The sequence below is a fragment of the Rhinoraja longicauda genome, chromosome 5 (assembly GCF_053455715.1).
Source record: "Rhinoraja longicauda isolate Sanriku21f chromosome 5, sRhiLon1.1, whole genome shotgun sequence".
Classification (NCBI taxonomy): domain Eukaryota; kingdom Metazoa; phylum Chordata; class Chondrichthyes; order Rajiformes; family Arhynchobatidae; genus Rhinoraja; species Rhinoraja longicauda.
In genome coordinates, this window is record NC_135957.1 from 9,834,184 (window position 1) to 9,855,478 (window position 21,295).

Consider the following 21,295-nt stretch of genomic DNA (forward strand, 5'->3'; position numbering starts at 1 on the left):
CCTGACCTACCCCTTTCCGATATGGAACGGTCTGTCCTCAACAGAGGCCTAACTTTTGTTTCCCTCCGCCCCCACCTCACCGAGTTCCGGGTCCGCCACAACGTAGAGCTGTTCTTCCGTCGCCTCCGCCTCTGTGTCTTTTTCTATGGGAAGTAGTCGTCACCACCCAGTGATGACCCTTTCTCCCATCTCCACCGGACCCCCTCCTCTTGGACTCCCCTGGACAGCCTTCTACCCTCTTTAGACCTATTTATTTCTAACTGCCAGCGTGACATCAATCGTCTTAACTTTTCCACTCCCCTTACCTACTTTAACCTCTCCCCCTCTGAATGTACAGCCCTCCGCTCACTCTGCAGCAACTTAACATTATCATCAAACCCACTGACAAGGGAGGAGATGACCTCTACCGCGCGCTGAGGCCAGGCACCAACGTTCAGACACTTCCGTGGACCATGATCCCACAGATGAGCACCAGGCCATAATCTCACAGACCAGTTCTGATTTTATCCAACCTGGCTGTCTGCCCTCCAAAGCATCCAACCTTATCGTTCCCCAGCCCCGCATGGCCCGGTTTTATCTTCTCCCCAAAGTACATAAACAGAACTGCCCTGGCAGACCCATTGTTTCTGCTTGCTCATGTCCCACTGAATTAATTTCCACATACCTTGACTCCATCCTCTCCCCCGATATAATCCCTCCCTACCTATATCCAAGACACCTCACATGCCCTTCATCCATTCCAGGTCCCCACTCCCTCATCTTTACTATGGATGTTCAGTCATTCTACACGTCCATCCCCCACCTGGAAGGTCTTAAAGCCCTCCGTTTCTTCCTCGACCGCAGAACCAGCCAATTGCCTTCTACCAACACTCTCCTCTACCTAGCAGAGCTGGTCCTCACCCTCAACAACTTCTCCTTCGACCTCTCCCACTTCCTCCAAATCCAAGGCGTAGCCATGGGCACCTTTATGGGCTCCGGCTATGTCTGCCTCTTTGTAGGGTACGTCGAACAATCCCTGTTCCAGACGTACTCTGCCCCTATCCCCAAACTCTATCTCCGCTACATTGATGACTGCATCAGTGCTACCTCCTGCACCCATGCAGAACTCACTTCATTAATCTTACTACTAATTTCCATCGTGTACTCAAATTAACTTGGACCATCTCCGACATCTCCCTACCGTTTCTAGATCTCACCGTCTCCATGACAGGAAATAGACTATTAACTGATATTTATTATAAACCCACTGACTCCAATAGCTATCTAGACTACACTTCTTCCCACCCTGCTTCCTGTAGAGACTCTATCCCCTACCCCTAATTCCTCCATCTACACCGCATCTGTGCCCAAAATGAGGTATTCCAGATGTCCTCATTCTTTAGGGTGCGGTAGTTTCCCTCTTTCACCATAGCTGAGACCCCCTCACTGGGTTCTCCTCGATATCCTGCAGCTCCGCTGTTGCTCCCCCTCCCTCCAGTCACAACAGGGACAGAGTCCCCCTAGTCCTCACCTGTTACCCCATTAGCTGTCGCATACAGCACAGGATCCAACGGCATTATCGCCACCTCCAACGGGATCCCACTACTGGCCACATCTTCCCATCTCCACCCCTTTCCACTTTCTGCAGTGACTGTTCCCTCCGCAACTCCCTCGTTAACTCGTCCCTTCCCACCCGAACCACCCCCTCCCCAGGTATTTTCCCCTGCAACCGCAGCAGATGCAACACGTGTCCCTATACCTCCCCCCTCGACTCTGTCTAAGGACCCCGACCGTCTTTTCAGTTGAGGCAGAGGTTGACTTGTACCTCCTTCAACCTCATCTACTGTATCCGCTGTTCCAGTTGTGGACTCGTATATATCGGCAAGACCAAGCGCAGGCTCGGCGATCGTTTCGTTGAACACCTCTTCTCAGTCCGCCTAAACCTACATGATCTCCCGGTTGCCAAACACTTTACTTCTCCCTCGCATTCCCATGCTGACCTTTTATCCTGGGCCTCCTTCGTTGTCAGAGTGAGGCCCAGCGCAAATTGGAGGAACAACACCACATATTTTGTTTGAGCAGCTTACACCTCAGCGGTATGAACATTAACTTCAAGTAACCCTTGCCATCCCCCTCTCTCCATCCCTCCCCTTCCCAGTTTTCCGACTAGTTTGACTGTCCTTGTTTACATTTGTTGTTACCTTCTCCTAGCTAACAATGATCTATTCTACATTTCCTTTGATCTACATTTTCTTTGATCCCCATCCCTTTTGTCTCATTTTCACACCTTACACTTCCTTATCTCTGCATCTCAGTCTTGACTCAGTCTGAAGAAGGGTCTCAACCCGTAAACGTCATCTGTTCCTTCTGTCCAGAGCTGCTGCCTGTCTATGATAATTGCTTCAGAGAGACCCTTAACCATTTGGTCGAGCTCTGCTGATAAGAACATACCAGTTAGGATTTAGATTTTTTTTTAGATTTAGAGATACAGCGTGGAAACAGGCCCTTCAGCCCACCGAGTCCGCGCCGCCCAGCGATCCCTGCACATTAACACTATCCTACACACACTAGGGACAATTTTTACATTTACCCAGTCAATTAACCTACATACCTGTACGTCTTTGGAGTGTGGGAGGAAACCGAAGATCTTGGAGAAAACCCACGCAGGTCACGGGGAGAACGTACAGACGGCGCCCGTAGTCGGGATCGAACCTGAGTCTCCGGCGCTGCATTCACTGTAAGGCAGCAACTCTACCGCTGCGCCACCGTGCCGCCCGCCCTGTCTCCTGTGATACTCCAGCATTTTGTGTCTTACCCCACGAACCATTGTCCTTCTCCTTGCACGGCCCTCTTCAACCCTTGTTGCCCGGGACACGCCTTCCGTAGTTGGCCTTTTGGGCATAAAAGGTAAGGACCCTCTTTCTATCGTTTGCTGCCATTTCCCTCCATCTTCCTCTCCACAGCTTGCCACTCCGGTCGGGTTCCCGGTTCTGCAGCGGGCAAGCCAGGCCTGCCATTGGAATATGGCCACAGCACGCTGGGAGACCTTCCACTGCACGTAACTCACAGGGAAACCTCTAATCTTTGACATTGCTATCCCAGGACAAAGTTCTGACTGTCTACCCTATTTATGCCTCTCGTAATTTTATATACTGCTATCAGGTCTCCCCTCAACTAGAGAAAACAATCCAAGTTTGTCCAAACTGTTACCGTTAATACCTTCTAATTCAGACAGCATTCTGGTAAATCTCGCCTGAACCCTCTACAAAGCTTTTCATATTGTTGCTGTCATGAGGTGACCAGAACAGGTCTCTCGGGATTTATTCCTTGGAGCAATGGACACCAAGGGGTGATCTTATAGAGGTGTATGCAATCATGAAGGGCATAGATATGGTAAGATTGAGACTACATCCTTAGCTTATGAGAAATCCATTCAATAGCTTGATAGCAACGGGGAATAGGCTGTTCTTGAAGCAGGTGGTTCAAGCTTTTGCATCTTCTGCCCAACGCAGAAATTGCAGAAATTGATATCTGTCATTGGAGACACTTCTGTAGTCTTCTGAGGTAGCAGACATGTTGGTATGCTTTCTTGGCGTGGTGTCAATGTGGTTGGACTCGGACAAATTGTTGGAGATATTGATACCTAGGAACCTGAACACCGTTGATGTTGACTGGGGCGTGTACTCCACCACATTTTCTCAAGTCAATGACGAGCTCTTTTGTTGTGCTGACATTGAGGAAGAGGTTGTTGGCTTGATACTATGTTATGATGCTCCCTACCTCTTTCCTATACTCCGTCTCGTCATTGTTCAAGATACTGCTCACTATGGTGGTGTCATCTGCAAATTTGTGAATGGAGTTACAGCAGAATTTGGATGAACAGTTATGAATAGTGCAGAGTAAGGGCGATTTACAGAGGCCGATTAACCTACAAACCCACGTGTCTTTGGTATGTGGGAGGATGCCGAAGCTCCGGGGGAAAACCCATGCGGTCACAGGAAGAACTCCATTATCTGGAGGCTGAGACTTTACTTTAGACTTCACTTTAGACTTTAGATATACAGCACGGAAACCGTCCCTTCAGCCCACCGAGTCTGCGCCAACCAGTGATCACCCCGTGCACTAGCACTATCCTACAAACTAGAGATAATTTACAATTTTACCAAAGCCAATTAACCTACAAACCTGGACATCTTTGGTGTGGGAAGAAACCAGAGCACCCGGAGGAAACCCACGTGGTCACAGGGAGAACAGAACGTACAACCACTGTACAGACAGCACCCGTAGTCAGGATCAAACCCGGGTCTCTGGCGCTGTAAGGCAGCAACTTTAGCGCTGTGCCAGTCGTTGAGAACACATCCTTGTCGAGCACCAGTGCTGAGAATTATTGTGAGGGATGTTTTGTCTGATTGCTAATGTTACTGACTGCAGTCTGCAGGTCAAGAAATCAAGGTTCCAGTTGTGGAGCGTAATGCTGCGTCCTCGGTCTGGGAGTTTGGCAATTAATTGAAGTTATGGTGTTGAAGAAGAATCTATAGTCAATAAATTGGAGTCCGATGTAAGCATCCTTGTTATCCAGATATTCCAAGAATGAGTGAAGGGCTGGGGAGATGGCATCTGTCTTGAACCTGTTGGTATTCAAATAGTATTTGGCCTAGATCAGTTCTTTTAAGAAAAACACAATAGTTTCTTGTACCGACCTGCACAAGCATAATCGTACCTCAGCAACAGAACACTGCTAACCACCTCTAGCACTACCATGGACATTGCACCACCATCGAATTGTGTTTTGTGTCAATGTCTTTTTATTTGCAATCTTTTTCTTTTCATTTTCTCTCAGAATTTGTGTAATTTATGTTTGGTATGTTGTCTGAGTACAGTACATTCAGAAAGTATTCAGACCCCTTCATTTTTTCCACATTTTGTTATGTTACAGTCTTATTTTAAAATGGATTAAATTCATTTTTTATCATCAATCTACACACAATACCCCATAATAAAAAAATGAAAACAGGTGTTTAGAAATTTTTGCAAAGTAATTAAAAAGAAATAACTGAAATATCATATTTACATAAGTATTCAGACCTTTTACTCAGTACTTTGTTGAGACACCTTTGGCAGCGATTACAGCCTCAAGTCTTCTTGGGTATGAGGCTACAAGCTTGGCACACCTGTATTTGGGTCATTTCTCCCATTCTTCTCTGCCGATCCTCTCAAGCTCTGTTAGGTTGGATGGGGAGCGTCGATGCACAGCTATTTTCAGGTCCCTTCAGAGATGTTCGGTCGGGTTCAAGTCCGGACTCTGGCTGGGCCACTCAAGGACATTCACAGACATGTCACGAAGCCACTCCTGCGTTGTCTTGGCTGTGTGCTTAGGGTTGTTGTCCTGTTGGAAGGAGAACCTCCGCCCCAGTCTGAGGTCCAGAACACTCTGGAGCAGGTTTTCATCAAGGATCTCTCTGTACTTTGCTCCGTTCATCTTTCCCTCGATCCTAATTAGTCTCCCAGTTCCTGCCGCTGAAAAACAACCGCCCAGCATGATGCTGCCACCACCATGCTTCACCGTAGGTATGGTGCCAGGTTTCCTCCAGACATGACGCTTGGCATTCAGGCCAAAGTGTTCAATCTTGGTTTTATCAGACCAGAGAATCTTGTTTTTCATGGTATGAGAGTCATTTCGGGGGGTTGAGGGAGGATTGAGTGGGTTGGGGGGGTCAGGGGGATTGAGGGGGGATGGAGTGGGTGAGTGGGGGGGAGGGAAAGGGGGAGAGTGGGTGAGTGGGGCGGAGGGAAAGGGGGAGAGTGGGGGGGGGGGGGGGGAGGGTGCCAGACCAATGCAGGAGAGGTTTGGGCCCAACCTCTTTTCTAGTATTCAATAAAGTCGTGCAATAACGGACCACGGTGTGAATGGTGTCTGTTATTGCCAGTTGTCAGCTAGAACTGAGTGTGGGGGGTAAAATGTAAACCAAGGCCGGAATGGCAGAAGCATGGTGTTGTGGGAGTGGGTGGGATAAACAAGGGGCTATTCACAGGCTGGGGCATCGCAGAGCCCCCGGACCCATACGCGGTGCGCCGGGAACAGACCCGGTACTCACTCCGCATTCATGCTGCTCATTCTCTCCGCTCCTGCATCATGTGGCTCCAGCTCACTGGATAAAAGGTGAAAGTGGGGGGATGGAAGGGGGTACAACAGGAGCCTCGGTCTGCTATAATTAAAATCCACTACATAGAGGTCTGTTATTGCGAAGGTTTACTGTTGCAATAAACTTGACCTGACTTGACTCGACTTAACCTTAGCTTTAAAAACAGTGTGATTACTATGGGCAGTATTGGTGCCGCAGCGGTAGAGTTGCTGCCTCACAGCACCAGAGCCCAGGTTCAATCCTGACCACGGTGCTGTCTGTACGTTCTGACAATGACCTCCGTGGGTTTTCTCCGGGTGCTCTGGTTTTCTCCCACACTCCAAAGACGTACAGGTTTGTAGGTTAATTGTCTTCGATAAAAATTGTAAATTGTCCCTATCAGATATTGTTACTGTGTGGGGAATCGGTGGTTGGAGCGGACTCAGTGAGCCGAAAGGCCTGATTCTGCACTGTATCTCTAAACTAAACTAAACAATGGAAATTGAATCTGCTCTGCAGAAGTGGTAGTTTGCAATATTTAATCTACTTCATACTGAGCTAGAGTTTAAATGGCATGTTTAATATATTCCAGCTTAAATGTTAAATTTACTCAAAACAGGTGATCCGGCGATATATTCTTAGTTCCATCGTTGAGAGTGAGAAGAATTACATGGATGCATTGAAGCGAATTCTGGAGGTAAATGAGGGAACTCACCTTCCCCCAGCTAATTTTTGAACAGTCTTTTGCACGGGTGCAGTGCTGCCGGGGCTCACCGGAGCCACTCCGGCACCTCTGTAAAAAAAAAAAGCCAAAATAAACAGCGGGGAATTTTAACTAGTGGGGAATTTAACAGTGGCCGCTCCGGTACCAGTGACAGCTGCGGCACCTAAAAAATTAGCACTGCAACACTGGTCTTTTGGATTAATTTAATACTCATGAATGTTTATATGAAACAAAAATGTGTTTAAACCTCAGAATTGTTACAACCAGTCAAGATTTTATTTCAACAATAAACCCGTGCCAAGGTTAATTTCACAAAATAGCAACATGAGAATAATTAAAAACAAGTAACCTGATTGAATAGTTCACATTATAAGTGGTGAGATTGAACAGCTTGAGTTACTTGCAAAGCCTTTCGTAGCCAACAGGATGTTTGTGCTTCCAAATTGTTCCCGCATTTCCTTTTTTTTGAAAATCTCATGTACATCTGAAGAGGTCATGTTCATGTGATATGAGCAGAATGAGGTCATTCGGCCCGTCATTTCTACTCCACCATTCAATCATGGCTGATCTATCATTCCCTCAACCCCATTCTCCTGCCTTCTCCCCATAACCCCTGACACCCGTACAAATCAAAAATCTATCAATCTCCACCTTAAAAATATCCATTGATGGCCTCCACAGCCTTCTGTGGCAATGAATTCCACAGATTCACCACCCTCTGACTACAGAAATTCCTCTTCATCTTCTTTCTAAAGGTACATCCTTTTATTCTGAGGCTATGGCCTGTGGTCCTGGACTCTCCCACTAGTGGAAACATTCTCTCCACATCCACTCTATCCAGGTATTTCATTATTCAGTAAGTTTCAATGAGGTCCCCCTTCATTCTTCTAAACTCCAGCGAGTACAGGCCCAATGCCGCCAAACGTTCATCATACATTAACCCTGGGATCATTTTCGTAAACCTCGGGGAGTAGTTGATAGCAGCATGCAGGTTTCCTTTCATCAGTGATACTCATCATGTCCAACGATAGCATGAGATTTTCAAGCATGTCAACGAATGGAAGTCATCAATGGAACTTTATTGGATGCTAAAGTAACTGGAAGTATCAAATACTGTTATTTATAAATGTAGTTCATTTACCAAAGACATGGAGCATTCTCTGCTCTTTCCCACACAATAAACTCGACATGACTTCATTTTACCTTAGCTTTAAAAACAGTATATAGTATATGAATTGAACCTGCCCTACGGAAGTGGTAATGTTGCAACCGTTCTCTGTGCTCGAGGATAAAGAAGCTTCAGAAATTTGACTATCAGTTCTGGCACAATACTGTGCAGACGCAAAGTGCCGGAGTAACTCTGCGGGCCAGGCAGCATCTCTGGAGAAAAAGGAAGGGTGATGTTTCGGATCGGGACTCTTCTTCAGACTGAAAGTAGAGGTAGGGGGGAGGGGTTCCGACCCGAAATGTCACCCATTCTTTTTCTCCAGAGATGCTGCCTGACTCTCTGAGTTACTTCAGTACTTTGTATCTGCAGTATCTTCCGTGTAAACTAACTTCTACAGTTCTCTCCTACACACAATACTGTGCAGTGTTTTGCTGTGGACACCAGTTTTGAAATAGCTTGCGGAAAGTATTTATGGTTTGATTTTGTTTAGCCTTTCTCTCTCCACAGCAATACAAGAAACCTCTTTCAGAGATGGATCCTAAACTGTTAAGCGAAAGGAAACTCAAAATGGTATTTTACCGAATTAAGGAGATCCTCCAGTGCCATTCCTTGTTCCAGATCGCCCTAGCCAGCCGTGTGACTGAGTGGGACTCGGTTGAAATGATTGGTGATGTCTTTGTTGCCTCCGTAAGTCCGTGAAAGAAACCCCAACATGGTTGTTGATGCAGTGCCAATGGTACTTGGGAGAATTACCTCGGAAAATATATTCAATTCAAAAAACGGGGAATGCTGGAAGTACTTAGCCAGTCAGACAGCATCAGCGGGGAGCGAAACAGAGTCAATGTTTCGGATCAAGGAGCCTTCATCAGAGCTGGCACAGTGAGAAGATGATCATTTTGTAAGTTGCAGAGAGGGAAAGAGGTGGCTACAACAGAGGGATTGCTTGCGATAGGAAGCAGACCAGAGTCACAAGGTAATAGTTTATAAGCCATGAGTTGGAACAAAGTGATATAGAGACAAACTGAGCAGAGGCACAGCCGCACCGTATCACCCAGGAATGACACTGGGTCAGAGAGTATGAAAAAAGCCTTTTGTCCCAACTCATCTATGATGACCCACGACCATTGAAATCGCTCCACTGGCCTGCATTTGGCATGTATGCCTCCAATCTTTTCCTTTCCATGTACCAGTGCACATGTCTTTACATTTTAGGGATAGAGCGTGGTAATAGGCCCTTCGGCCCATCGAGTCTGCGCCGACCAGCGATCACCCCATACACTAACACGATCCTACACACACACGGGATAATTTTTACCGAAGCCAATTAAACTACAAACCTGCATGTCTTTAGAGTGTGCGATGAAACTGGAGCACCCGGAGAAAACCCACACAGTCACAGGAAGAATGTACAAACTCAATACAGCCAGCTCCAATAGACAAGATCGAACCCAGGTCTCTGGCGCTGTAAGGCAGCAACTCTACTGCTGCGCCACTGTGCTGCACTTATCCCTGTACAGGAATAAACATTGTAATTGTATATGGCTCTACCACTTCCTGTGGCAGCTTGTTCCACCATCTCCTGTGTGAAAAACATACCTCTCAGGTTCTCATTAAATCTAAGTCCTCTAGTTTTGGTCTGGGGAAAAGCTGGTGACAATCCATCTTATTTTGGCCCCTCATGATTTTTAAAATCTATATAAAGGTAACCCCTCAGCCTCCTATGATTCAGGGTAAATGGTAACAACCTATCCAGCATCTCCTTATAACTCAAGCACTCCAAGCACCATTGTTGTGAATGTATCTTTGGGATGTGGGAGAAAATTGGAGCACCCTGTGTAAACCCACGTGGTCACAGGGAGAACTTAAAAGCTCCGTTCAGACAGCACCATAGTCAGGATCGAACCTAGTTCTTTGCCGCTGTAAGGCAGCAACTCGACCACTGCACCACTGGTATTGGCAGTGAAGTGTTTGATGAGCATCATTCAGATATGAGGCCTTTTCACCTTGTCTTTCCAACATCCATTTAAAACAATTGAAGGTTTTGCTTAATCAGCAAAATGAACGGGCTGTTTGACTCAGTAGTGTAGCAGAAAGCTCACAGCACTGAGTGTTCACGTTAGCAGATGTCGACGGAATTTTGCCCTGAACTTCTTCTTTTTGAAGTAGACTTTTAAAACAAACATTTCGTTTGTGCTCAAAACAAACATTTCACCTTCAGATCCATTTCAGCAACTCAAACGCATTTAAATATTTGCAAAACTGTTTGGTAACGAAGGGCACTCCTCCTGGGTTAGACAATAAATACACCTTGCATTCATTTATCAAACTTTCCCATGTGATGGATGATGTCGAACGAATGGATGGTGTTGATGGAGCTGTAACTTTCTTTCCATTGCAGTTTTCGAAGTCAATGGTACTTGACGCATACAGTGAGTATGTGAACAATTTTAGCACTGCCATGGGAATTCTGAAAAAAGTCTGTGCCACCAAACCTGCCTTTCTAGAATTTTTGAAAGTAAGTAAAGTGCCCGACTAGAGGTAAAATGTTGTTATAGTTTTTAAGTCTATTTATAATGTGCATCAAAGTGGGACCAAAGTGATTGGCCTCATTATTGTATGACCTCAAGCTTGGAAATAAAGTCACGTAAGAAGGAACTGCAGATGCTGGTGTAAACCGAAGATAGACACAAAAAGCTAGTGTAATTCAGCGGATCAGACAGCATCTCTGGAGAAAAGGAATAGGTGATGTTTCGGGTCGAGACCTGAAGAAGGGTCTTGACGCGAAACATCACCTATTCCTTTTTTCCAGAGATGTTGCCTGACCCGCTGAGTTACTCCAGCTTTTTGTGTCTTATCTTGGAAAGAGTTTGCCTCATCGAGATGGTACACGCAAGTACATGTTTGGATTGCACTGGAGTTCTGTGAGTTTAGTTTAGTTTCTTAGTTAGGAGATACAGCATGGAATCTGGTCCTTCAGCCCATCGTCCATGATCCATTCACCCGAGTTCCACTCCTTACAACACATGGGGACAATTAATCTACAAACCTGCACTTTTGTGGAGTGTGGGAAGAAACTGGAGCACCTGGAGGAGACAAACATGGTTACGTGGAGAACATGCAAACTCCACACAGACAGACCCAAGGTAAGGGTCGAACCCAGGTCTCTGGTGCTGTGAGGCAGCAGCTCTATCAGCTGCACCACTGTGCTGCCCCAACACTCCATGCACCCTAACTCCTCACTCCTCAGCCATGCTTGACTTCCAGGGTGGTACAATCATCGGTTCCTGTTCAGAATGGATTAACCAGTCGGCAATCCTTTCACCTTTACCTTCTAATTAGACAAACGTATACTCATATGTGAGCTACTGCGTTATTTACCTTGCTTAAAATAGCTTTTTTCCCCAACTGCTCGTTTGGCAAACATCTGTGTTCAAAATATTAATTCTTTGCATCTCTTTGCTTTCTGCTGCTTTATATTTGTGAGGACAGAGGTGATGGTTCATTTGCTCATGTATCTTTTACCTCTCCCCAGCCCAACATTTTGCAGTTTAGCTTGACTTGGGCCATGTGGAGCACATGGGCATGAATTCTGTCCCTTTCTCAGTGATCAACCTTGATGCAAAAATACTCCAGCCTTGTCCTAACACTGCTGAGATCCCATGGCATGCAGTTACTGCCCCTGACAGAAGGTGTAAACAGCACCAGTGGATCAATGGATACTTTTAAGACAGAGATAGATAGATTCTTGATTGGTGCAGGTGTCAGGGTTGCGGGAAGAAAGGCACGAGAATAGGGTTGAGAGGGAAATATTGATCAGATATTCAGCTAAAAAATCAATCATAACATATGATGAGTGTTTTGACGGCACTGGGCCTGTACTCGCTGGTGTTGTGAAGAATGAGGGGGGACCTTATTGAAACTTACTAAATAGTGAAAGGCTTGGATAGAATAGATGTGGAGAGGATGTTTCCACTAGTGGGAGAGTAGGACAAGAGGTCATAGCCTCAGAATTAAAGGACGTTTCTTTAGGAAGGAGACGAGGAGGAATTTCTTTAGTCAGAGGGTGGTGAATCTGTTGAATTATTTGCCACAGAAGGCTGTGGATACCAAGTCAATGGATATCTACCCAATCCATGATTGTTATAATTTTATATACTTCTGTCAGGTCGCCCCTCAGCCTTCGGCGCTCCAGAGAAAACAATCCAAGTTTGTTCAACTTCCCCTTATATCTAATACTCTCTAATCCAGGTAACATTCTGGGGTGAATCTCTCTAAAGCCTCCACATCTTTCCTGTAATGCAATGGCCAGAACAACACACTATACTTCAAATGTAACCTTAACTAAAAGTTTTATAAGGCTGCAACATGACTTACTGACTCTTATACTCAATGTCACGACCGATGAAGGCAAGCATGCCCAAAGCCTTCTTTACCACCCATCTTGCACACTAATTTCTTGAGGCTCCCAGAACTGTTTCCAGTTGTCTATTTCTGTACTAATCAGGGATGTGCTTGGGTATGGGAATATTCTACTGTACTGTTTGTCAGAAAAGACTGTCACTGTGCGTTTGCACTATGCATATGTGACTATAAAAGCACCGTTGAACCATTCTTCTGCTTCCCCATTATTTGTAGCACTACCGTTTCCATCTTAGTGAGATGGTGGTTAGAAAACTTACTTCTTCTGTCTCTGGACTGTGGCATTGGAGAAAGAAAACTGACTAAGTTACTTGAACAGCAATTAATTTCACATCGTACCTTTGTGGCTGATTTATTGCCAGCATTGTTAGTGCTCCTTACTTACTTCACATGAAACTTGTCTGAGCACCTTCCATCTCACCCAATGACCAAAATCCTTGAAGTTCAACATGCCTGCCAGACTGATTCATTGATCAGGTGCAGTGATGCACCTTATCGATGCTGCTATGGCTTGGAATTGAATCCGGTCCCATTGACATCCGACGCCCCTTTACAGGAAGGCACAGTGGTGTAGCGATAGAGCTACTGCCTTGCAGCGCAAGAGAGCCGTGTTTGATCCTAACTTCGGGTACTATCTGTACAGAGTTTGTACGTTCTCCCTGTGATCGCCGGGTGTCCCGATTTCCTCCCACATTCCAAAGGCGTGCAGGTTTGTGAGTTACTAAAGCACTTTGAGTTTTGCTTAGACATCTGCAGTTTCTTGTTATCTTGCGAAGATAAAGTTGTTCTTCTGTACAGCTACAGAGTTTATTTCAAGTGTTAGTTAAACTCGCTGCACCCAACCAAGCACTGACTATCTGCCGACCACACTAACAAATGTTTCCTTCCACGGCAGAACTGCCATGAGTCGAGCTCTGATCGGATTACATTCTATGGTTTGGTGATGAAGCCAATTCAACGGTTTCCACAGTTCATTCTTCTACTCCAGGTAGGTATTGTTCACTCAGTAAAAGGAGAGTCACTGTCTGTTCGATAAGATAGAGCATTGTAACAACATTCGTCCTTTATTGTTATCTCAGACTAAGTCTCGTGAAAAAGTAAAAAACACAAATCTCTGTTTCCACTCCTGCCCCTTATCACATTGGTAAGTTCTTAGGTTCATGAGTTCTAGGAGTAGATTTAGACCATTTGGTCCATCAAGTCTATTCTGCCAATCAATCATGGCTGATCTATTTTTCCCTCTCAACCCCATTCTCTTGCCTTCGCCCTATAACCCCTGACACCCTTACGAATCAAGAATCTGTCAATCTTCACCTTAAAAAATATCCATTCACTTGGCCTCCACAGTCGCTGTGGCTATGAATTCCACAGATTATCCACCCTCTGGCTAAAGAAATTCCTCTTCATCTCTTTTCTAAAGGCACATCCTTTTATTCTGAGGCTATGGCCTTTGTTCCTAGACTCTCCCACCGGTGAAAACATCCTCACCACATTCACTCTATCCAGGCCTTTCACTATTTGAGTGTTTCAAGGTGTCCCATTGTGCTGTTTCGTCAGAGGAGATGACTTGATGCAGAGTAGACTCGACGGGCTGAATGGCCTACTTCTGATCCTATGACCTACAAGATATTCAATTCAGTATTTTATGCATAATTGGCAAAAGGACCAGTTAATCCAGAGATCTCTACCCTTATGGTTGGCGTAGAGAGAGCAAGTATCTTCCTGAGCCTCAGATTATCCACATCAGGGAACTAAAGGGATCAAAGAATTAGTGCTCCAGGCATCTGAGTTCAACCATCGCTGAAAGTATTGATTGATTTAATTATATCTCTTGAGTTTATGAATCAACAGCTAAGTGCTGTCCATCACAATTCACCCAAAGGCCATTTCAAAATGGAAATGTGGACACAAGAAACTGCAGATGCTGGTTTATAAAAAAGACACATGGTGCTCGAACAATTCAGCCCGTCAAGCAGCATTTCTGGAGAACATGGATAGGTGTCATTCCGGGATGGGATGTCAGGAAAGGTTCTGACACCTAGCCGTATTCTCCAGAGATGCTGCCTGACCTGTTGAGTTACACCAGTACTTTCTGTCTTTTTTAAAAATACTGGAAACATTGCTTTTGCAAATACAGCTGATTCTTCTATGTTGTTTCCCCTTTGTCAACCAAGATTTCCCCTTCTGAAAACCAATCTGAATAATCTCTAATTTCCAGGACTACAAGGAGAGATTGAGTAGGCTAGGACTTTATTCCTTGGAGCACAGGAGGATATTGTATAGAGGTGTACATGATCATGAGAGGAATAGATAGAGTAAATGCACAGTCTTTTGCCTGGAGTAGGGGAATCATGAACCAGAGGACATAGGTTTAAGATGAGGGGGGAAACATTTAATAGGTATCTGAGGGGTAACATTTTTACACAAAGGATTGTGGGTGTATGGAACGAGCTGCCGGAAGAGGTAGTTGAGGCAGGTACTATCGTAATTTTTTAGAGACATTTGGACATTGTACATGGATAGGATAGGTTTAGAGGGATATGGGCCAAGTGCGGGCAGGTGGGACAAGTGTAGATGGGGCATATTGATCGGCATGGGTGAGTTTGGCCAAAAGGGCCTGTTTCCACGCGGTATGTTTCTGATGCCATAATTCTCTATGACATCTTCCCTGACCCCTTGGGATTCTGTTTTATTATGCCCTCGCGTCGCAGCCACATCCTTAGCGTGTGACTCCTTCCTACTCACGGACCGGGCAGTGCTCTAGGCCAGCCCACTGTGTTGGTCGTTGCTCTCTCCTCTTGCACATGAGGCATCAGGAGTACCTTTCACTCTACCATTCATCAGAGGGAATGTGAATGGCCAGTGCTATCCCTCCCCTGCATTGCATCAACTTACAAATGTGCCCAACATACAAAATATACCCCACTCAAGAGTACTTGTATCCTTCACCTGGTCAATGTCACGGACGATGTAGATGTAGGATGAGGCTATTCACCCACCCTTACCTACTCTGCCCAGGGTCCCAACCCAAAACATAGTCATTGAGCCGTACAGCATGGAAACAAGCCCTTCAGACCAACTTGCCCATCTATGCGAGTCCCACCTATCCACTTTTGGCCCATATCCCTCTAAACTTTTCCTATCCATGAACCCATCCAAGTATCTTTTTAATGTTGTTATAGCACCTGGCTCAACTACTTCTTCTGGCAGCTCCTTCCATACACACACCACCCACCATGTGTAAAGGTTGCCCCTCACGTTGCTATTAAATCGTTCCCCTCTCAACTTAAACCTATGTCCTCTAGTTCTTGATTCCCCTACTCTATAACATGCTCTGTGCATTCACACCATTTATTCCCCTCATGATCTCATACACCTCTTCTAGTTCACCCCTCTGGATCCTGCGCTTCAAGGAATAAAGTCCGAGCCTGCCCAACCTCTTCCTATAGCTCAGGCCCTCAAGTCATGGCAACATCCTCATAAATTTTATTTGTACTCTTTCCAGCATAATGACATATTTCTTAAAGCAGGGTGACCAAACTGAACACAGTACACCAAATATAGCCTCACCAACATCTTGTACAGCTGTAGTATAACTTCCCAACTTCTATACTTGATATGCTGACTGAAAGCCTTCTTGCCCACCCTATCTACCTGTGACTGCTCTCAGAGAACTCTGTGCCTGCACTCCTGATCCCTCCACCCTACATTGTTGTTCTTTCCCCTCTGCAGGCCTGGCCTGCTAAGTTCTTCCACCAGTTCCCTTATTACTTAAGATTATATCATCTGCAGTCTCTTGCGCCACATTAAGACCATTGCTATTCCTTAGCACCACTTTCCTGCATTCATTAACCCCTGAACATCAAAAACTTAATAGTTGCCACTATTCAATATGACAATGATCTACACTTCCAATCCCTTAAAATTAGATGGCGATTTGTTTCGGCATTATTTGTCCAGAATGAACTAAAGTGGTTTTGTGATCCTCATGAATTGACTTCATCAATTTCACCACTAATTTCCATCCTGCTCTTAAATTTACTTAGACCATCTCCGACACCTCCCTACCTTTTCTGGATCTCACCATCACCATCACAGGAGACAGACTTGTGACCGACATCTACTACAAACCTACTGACTCCCACAGCTATCTTGACTACACTTCTTCCCACCCTGTTTCCTGTAAAAACTCTATCCTTTACTCCCAATTCCTCCATCTACGTCACATCTGCGCCCAGGATGAGGTGTTCCATAGAAGGGCATCGGAGACGTCCTCATTCTTTGGGGAACGGGGGTTCCCCTCTTCCGTTATAGATGAGGCTCTCACTAGGGTCTCCTCAATATCCCGCAGCTCCGCTCTTACTCCCCCTCCCCCTATTCGTAACAAGGACAAAGTCCCCCTTGTCCTCGCCTTCCACCCCATCAGCCGTTGCATACAGCATATTATCCTCCAACATTTCCGCCACTTCCAACGGGATCCCACTACTGGCCACATCTTCCCATCTCCACCCCTTTCTGCTTTCCGCGGAAACCATTCCCTCCGAAACTCCCTGGTCCACTCGTCCCTTTCCACCCAAACCACCCCCTCCCCAGATACTTTCCCCTGCAACCGCAGGAGATGCAACACCTGTCCCTTTACCTCCCCCCTCAACTCCATCCAAGGACCCAAACAGTCTTTCCAGGTGAGGCAGAGGTTCACCTGCACCTCCTCCAACCTATATCGGCAAGACCAAGCGCAGGCTCCGTGATCGTTTCGTAGAACACCTCCGCTCAGTCCATCTTAACCAACCTGATTTTCCGGTGGGTTAGCACTTTAACTCCCCCTCCCATTTCCCAATCTGACCTTTCTGTCCTGGGTCTCCTCCATTGCCAGAGTAAGACCCAGCGCAAATTGGAGGAACAGTACCTCATATTTCACTTGGGTAGTTTACACCCCAGCGGTATCAACATTCTCTAACTTCAGATAGTCCCTGCTTTCCCCCTCTATCCCCTCCCCCTTCCTAGTTCTCCCACCAGTCTTCCTGTCTCCTACTGCATCCTATCTTTGTCCCGCCCCATCCCCTTACATCACTGAAGATGGGTCTCGACCTGAAACATCACCCATTCCTTCTCTCCAGAGATGCTGCCTGACCCGCTGAGTTACTCCAGCATTTTGTGTCTACCGTCAATTTAAAGCAGCATCTGCAGTTTTCTTTCCTACTCAATCACAAATAATCCAGTAATAAAGCGGGGTGCTCCTAAACCTGCCTTCTGCGTGACTCTGTGTTTGTTGATCGCTTTCCTCAGGACATGCTGAGAAACACCCCGAGGGGACATCCCGACAGACTCCCTCTCCAGATGGCACTCACTGAACTGGAAACATTAGCCGAGAAACTAAACGAGCAGAAACGGGAAGCAGATCAGCGATGTGAAATGAAACAGATCGCAAAAGCCATGAATGAACGTTACTTGAACAAGGTACAACTTTAGGTTTGATTGATCAAAATGTACAGCAATGGAAATAGGTACTTCGGCCCATCGAGTTCATGCCGACCAATCAGCAAAATAAATGAAAAGCCAGATTCAAATTAACACTGTCAAATAGTCTCTCATGACCTCGGGCAAGAAATTGCTCACAGAATGAATCTATCAGCTGGCATGGAAGTCAGCATAATCTCTTTGAAACTGCTTCACACCATTTCAATCCTCTCAACGTAGCAAATATGCTTTTGGACTTTGGCTAAAAACTTAGGTTAAAAACAGTCTACAAAACCTGTTTACACTGGTTTTCACTTTCACATCCACTCCCTAAAGATCAGAGGCAATTTACAGAGGCCAATTAACGCACAGGTCTCGGGGACAGACACAAAATGCTGGAGTAACTCAGCGGGGCAGGCAGCATCTCTAGAGAGAACGAATGGGTGACGTTTCAGATCGAAACCCTTCTTCAGATTGAGAGTCAGGGGAGAGGGAGAGATAGAGATATGGAAGGGTAAGGTATGAAAACACAGGTCCAAAGGGACAATGGCCAAGGAAATGTAGAATGGTACATTGTTAGCTATGGGGAAGGTGACAATGAAGCATATAATCAGTAAATTTAATCAGGACGGTGGAACTATTCGGACAACTAGGATGGGAGAATGACGGAAAGAAACTAGGATGGGAGAATGACGGAAAGAGGGAATGCAAGGGTTATTTGAAGATAGAGAAATCAATATTCATAGCCCTGGGTTGTAGGCTGCCTAAGCAAAATATGAGGTATTCCTCCAATTTGTGTTGGGCCTCACTCTGACAATGAAGGAAGCCCAGGCAGAAAGATCAGTGTGGGAATGGGAGGGGGCGTTAAAGAGCTTAGCAACTGGATGATCAGGCCGGCTGCGGTCTTTGGTCTTAGGGGGATGTGGGAGGAAATTCTCACAGTTTCAGGAAAAATGTGCAAATTCCACAAGAACAGCATCGGAAGTCAGGATCGAACCCAGGTCTTTGGCGCTGTCAGGCAGCAGCTTGAACAGCTGTGCCCCTGTGCTGCCCTATTTTTAGTTTAGTTTAGTTTATTGTCATGTGTACTGAGGTACAGTGAAAAGCTTTTTTTGTTGCTGCTATCCAGTCAGAGGAAAGACTATGCATGATTAGAATCAAGCTGTCCACAGATACAAGATATAGGGCATGAAGGGAATTTTGTTTCATCAGTTGTTACGAATAATAGCTCCCTTTAACCTAGAGAGGTTTAGCAGAAATTTACAAATGAAGATGCAGTGAACTAATTGGCAGTTCTGGCATCCTCACTGGCTGAGATTCACGAAGCTGCAACTCCGGTATTTTCCAGTAGATGTCAGATTCTGCACAGACTGAGGATAATTTGTAAAGATTTTAAAATTTATGATTTTCAACTTCATGTCTGGGTACAAAGCTCACACACCTAGAGAAACGACTAGATCATAATCATAATAATCATAATCATAATCATACTTTATTAGCCAAGTATGTTTTGCAACATACGAGGAATTTGATTTGCCATACAAATACAATACTCCAGATGTGGTCTTACCAGGGCCCTATACAACCTCTTTACTCCTGTACTGAAAGCCTCTCGTTATGAAGGCCAACATGCTTTAATCGCTGCCTGCTGTACCTGCATGCCAACTTTCAGCGACACCCAAGTCTCGCTGCATTTCCCCCTTACCTAACCTGACACCATTGAGATAATAATCTGCCTCCTTGTTTTTGCTGCCAAAGTGGATAACCTCACATTTATCTACATTATACTGCATCTGCCATGTATCTGCCCACTCACTCAACCTGTCCAGGTCACCCTGCAACCTCCTAACATTCTCCTAACATCTGTGGTATCACTACTGATGTCCCAAATAATCATCAGTTGAACTGTGCTAATGAGTAAGATGAAGAGCAGAGGCAACTTGGCACAAGTGGTTCAGCTTTTTCACAGATTTTCCACACCTATGTTCATTGAGTTACATGGAATACAGCAATTCAGAAACCACCCATTCAAGGCAATTCAACTTCAATTCAGAATGGAGTGCAATGAATCGACACAAAATGCTGGAGTAACTCAGCGAGTCAGGCAACATTTCTGGAGCTTGGTCTGAAGAAAAGTCTTGACCCGAAATGTCACCTATTCCTGTTCTCCGGAGATGCTAGCTGACCTGCTGAGTTACTCCAGCATTTTGTGTCTATCTTCGGTGTAAACCAGCATCTGCAGTTCCTTCCTACACAGTGCAATGACTAGAAATAAAAGTTGCCAATTTTACTTAAAATTAGATATTGCGGAAGAAGGTTTCTTCAGTGAAGATTGCATAAATCATGAAATGGATTTATATTTATATTTCTATATATTTTGTACTTGTCATAGACACCTGTGTGCTAATTTACTCCCTGGCAGAGTAAATAAATAGAAAGAAAGGATTTAAATTGGTACTCCAACTTTTACATGGTTTAGTTTAGTTTAGAAATACAGTGTGGAAACAGGCCCGTTGGCCCAACAAGTCCATGTCAACCATCGATCACCTCATACGCTAACACTCTCTTCTACACTAGGGATAATTTTACAATTTTTTTTCCAAAGACAATTAGGTTACCTATCCTTTTTCTCCAGTGATGCTGCCTGACCAACTGAATTCCTCCAGCACTTTGTGTTTACCTTTGGTATAAACCAGCATCTGCATTTCTTTGTACCTGCAAACCTGTACATCTTTGGAGTGTGGGAGGAAACCCATACAGGGAAAGGTAACCACTCTACCGTTGCACCACTTTGTGGGATGTTCCTTTAAAGCATGTACCATTTTAATACTCAGATAGCTAATTATTGCACAGCAAGGAGCCGAACCAGATGAAAAATAAATTACCCGGTGATCAATAAAGTCAGGAGAGGGATAAACATTGAGCAGGTCTCTGGGGAGAACTCCCACACTGTGGCATCCTTGACATCGATTTGGATGAAAGATGGAGAACCAGCTGTTATTTATATCAGCAAAAACATGTTTTTTCAAGGAGTCTCTCTAAAAGCATCTTTGCTGCGTCTGGTGATGAGAGGATTACCCTGTGAAATGGTGTGAGGCAGTTTCAAAGAGATTATGCTGACATCTATACTAGCTGATAGATTTATTCTGTCAGTAATTTCTTGCCTGAAGTCATGTGAGCCTGTCGACTTAGTTCATTTGAATCTGGCTTCTATGTTACTTCTGAAGCAGCCTTTCAGCAGACAGGAATTTAATTAAAAATAGGGATAAAAGATAAATAGGCACTTCTCTGCTTCTCACTCTTAATAGATTGTTATCTGTTATATTGTCAAGGCTTTGCTTTGGGAATGATCTAAAACCAATGCTTACCAAAATTATACCTAAAATATGTAAACATCTTTTCCTGGGAATTAATTTAATTTACTTT

At 45.1% G+C, this 21,295-nt stretch overlaps 1 protein-coding gene across 1 annotated transcript in view; it reads left to right on the forward strand.

Annotated features, from left to right (window-relative positions):
• The window catches only part of arhgef10 (Rho guanine nucleotide exchange factor (GEF) 10), a 242,475-nt gene that overhangs the window by 119,211 nt on the left and 101,969 nt on the right, over positions 1-21,295 (forward strand). The window contains exons 12-16 of the mRNA XM_078399996.1: positions 6,721-6,798; positions 8,501-8,680; positions 10,392-10,508; positions 13,308-13,400; positions 17,699-17,869. Of these exons, the coding sequence (XP_078256122.1) occupies positions 6,721-6,798; positions 8,501-8,680; positions 10,392-10,508; positions 13,308-13,400; positions 17,699-17,869 (639 nt within the window). The remainder of the gene's footprint in view (positions 1-6,720; positions 6,799-8,500; positions 8,681-10,391; positions 10,509-13,307; positions 13,401-17,698; positions 17,870-21,295) is intronic.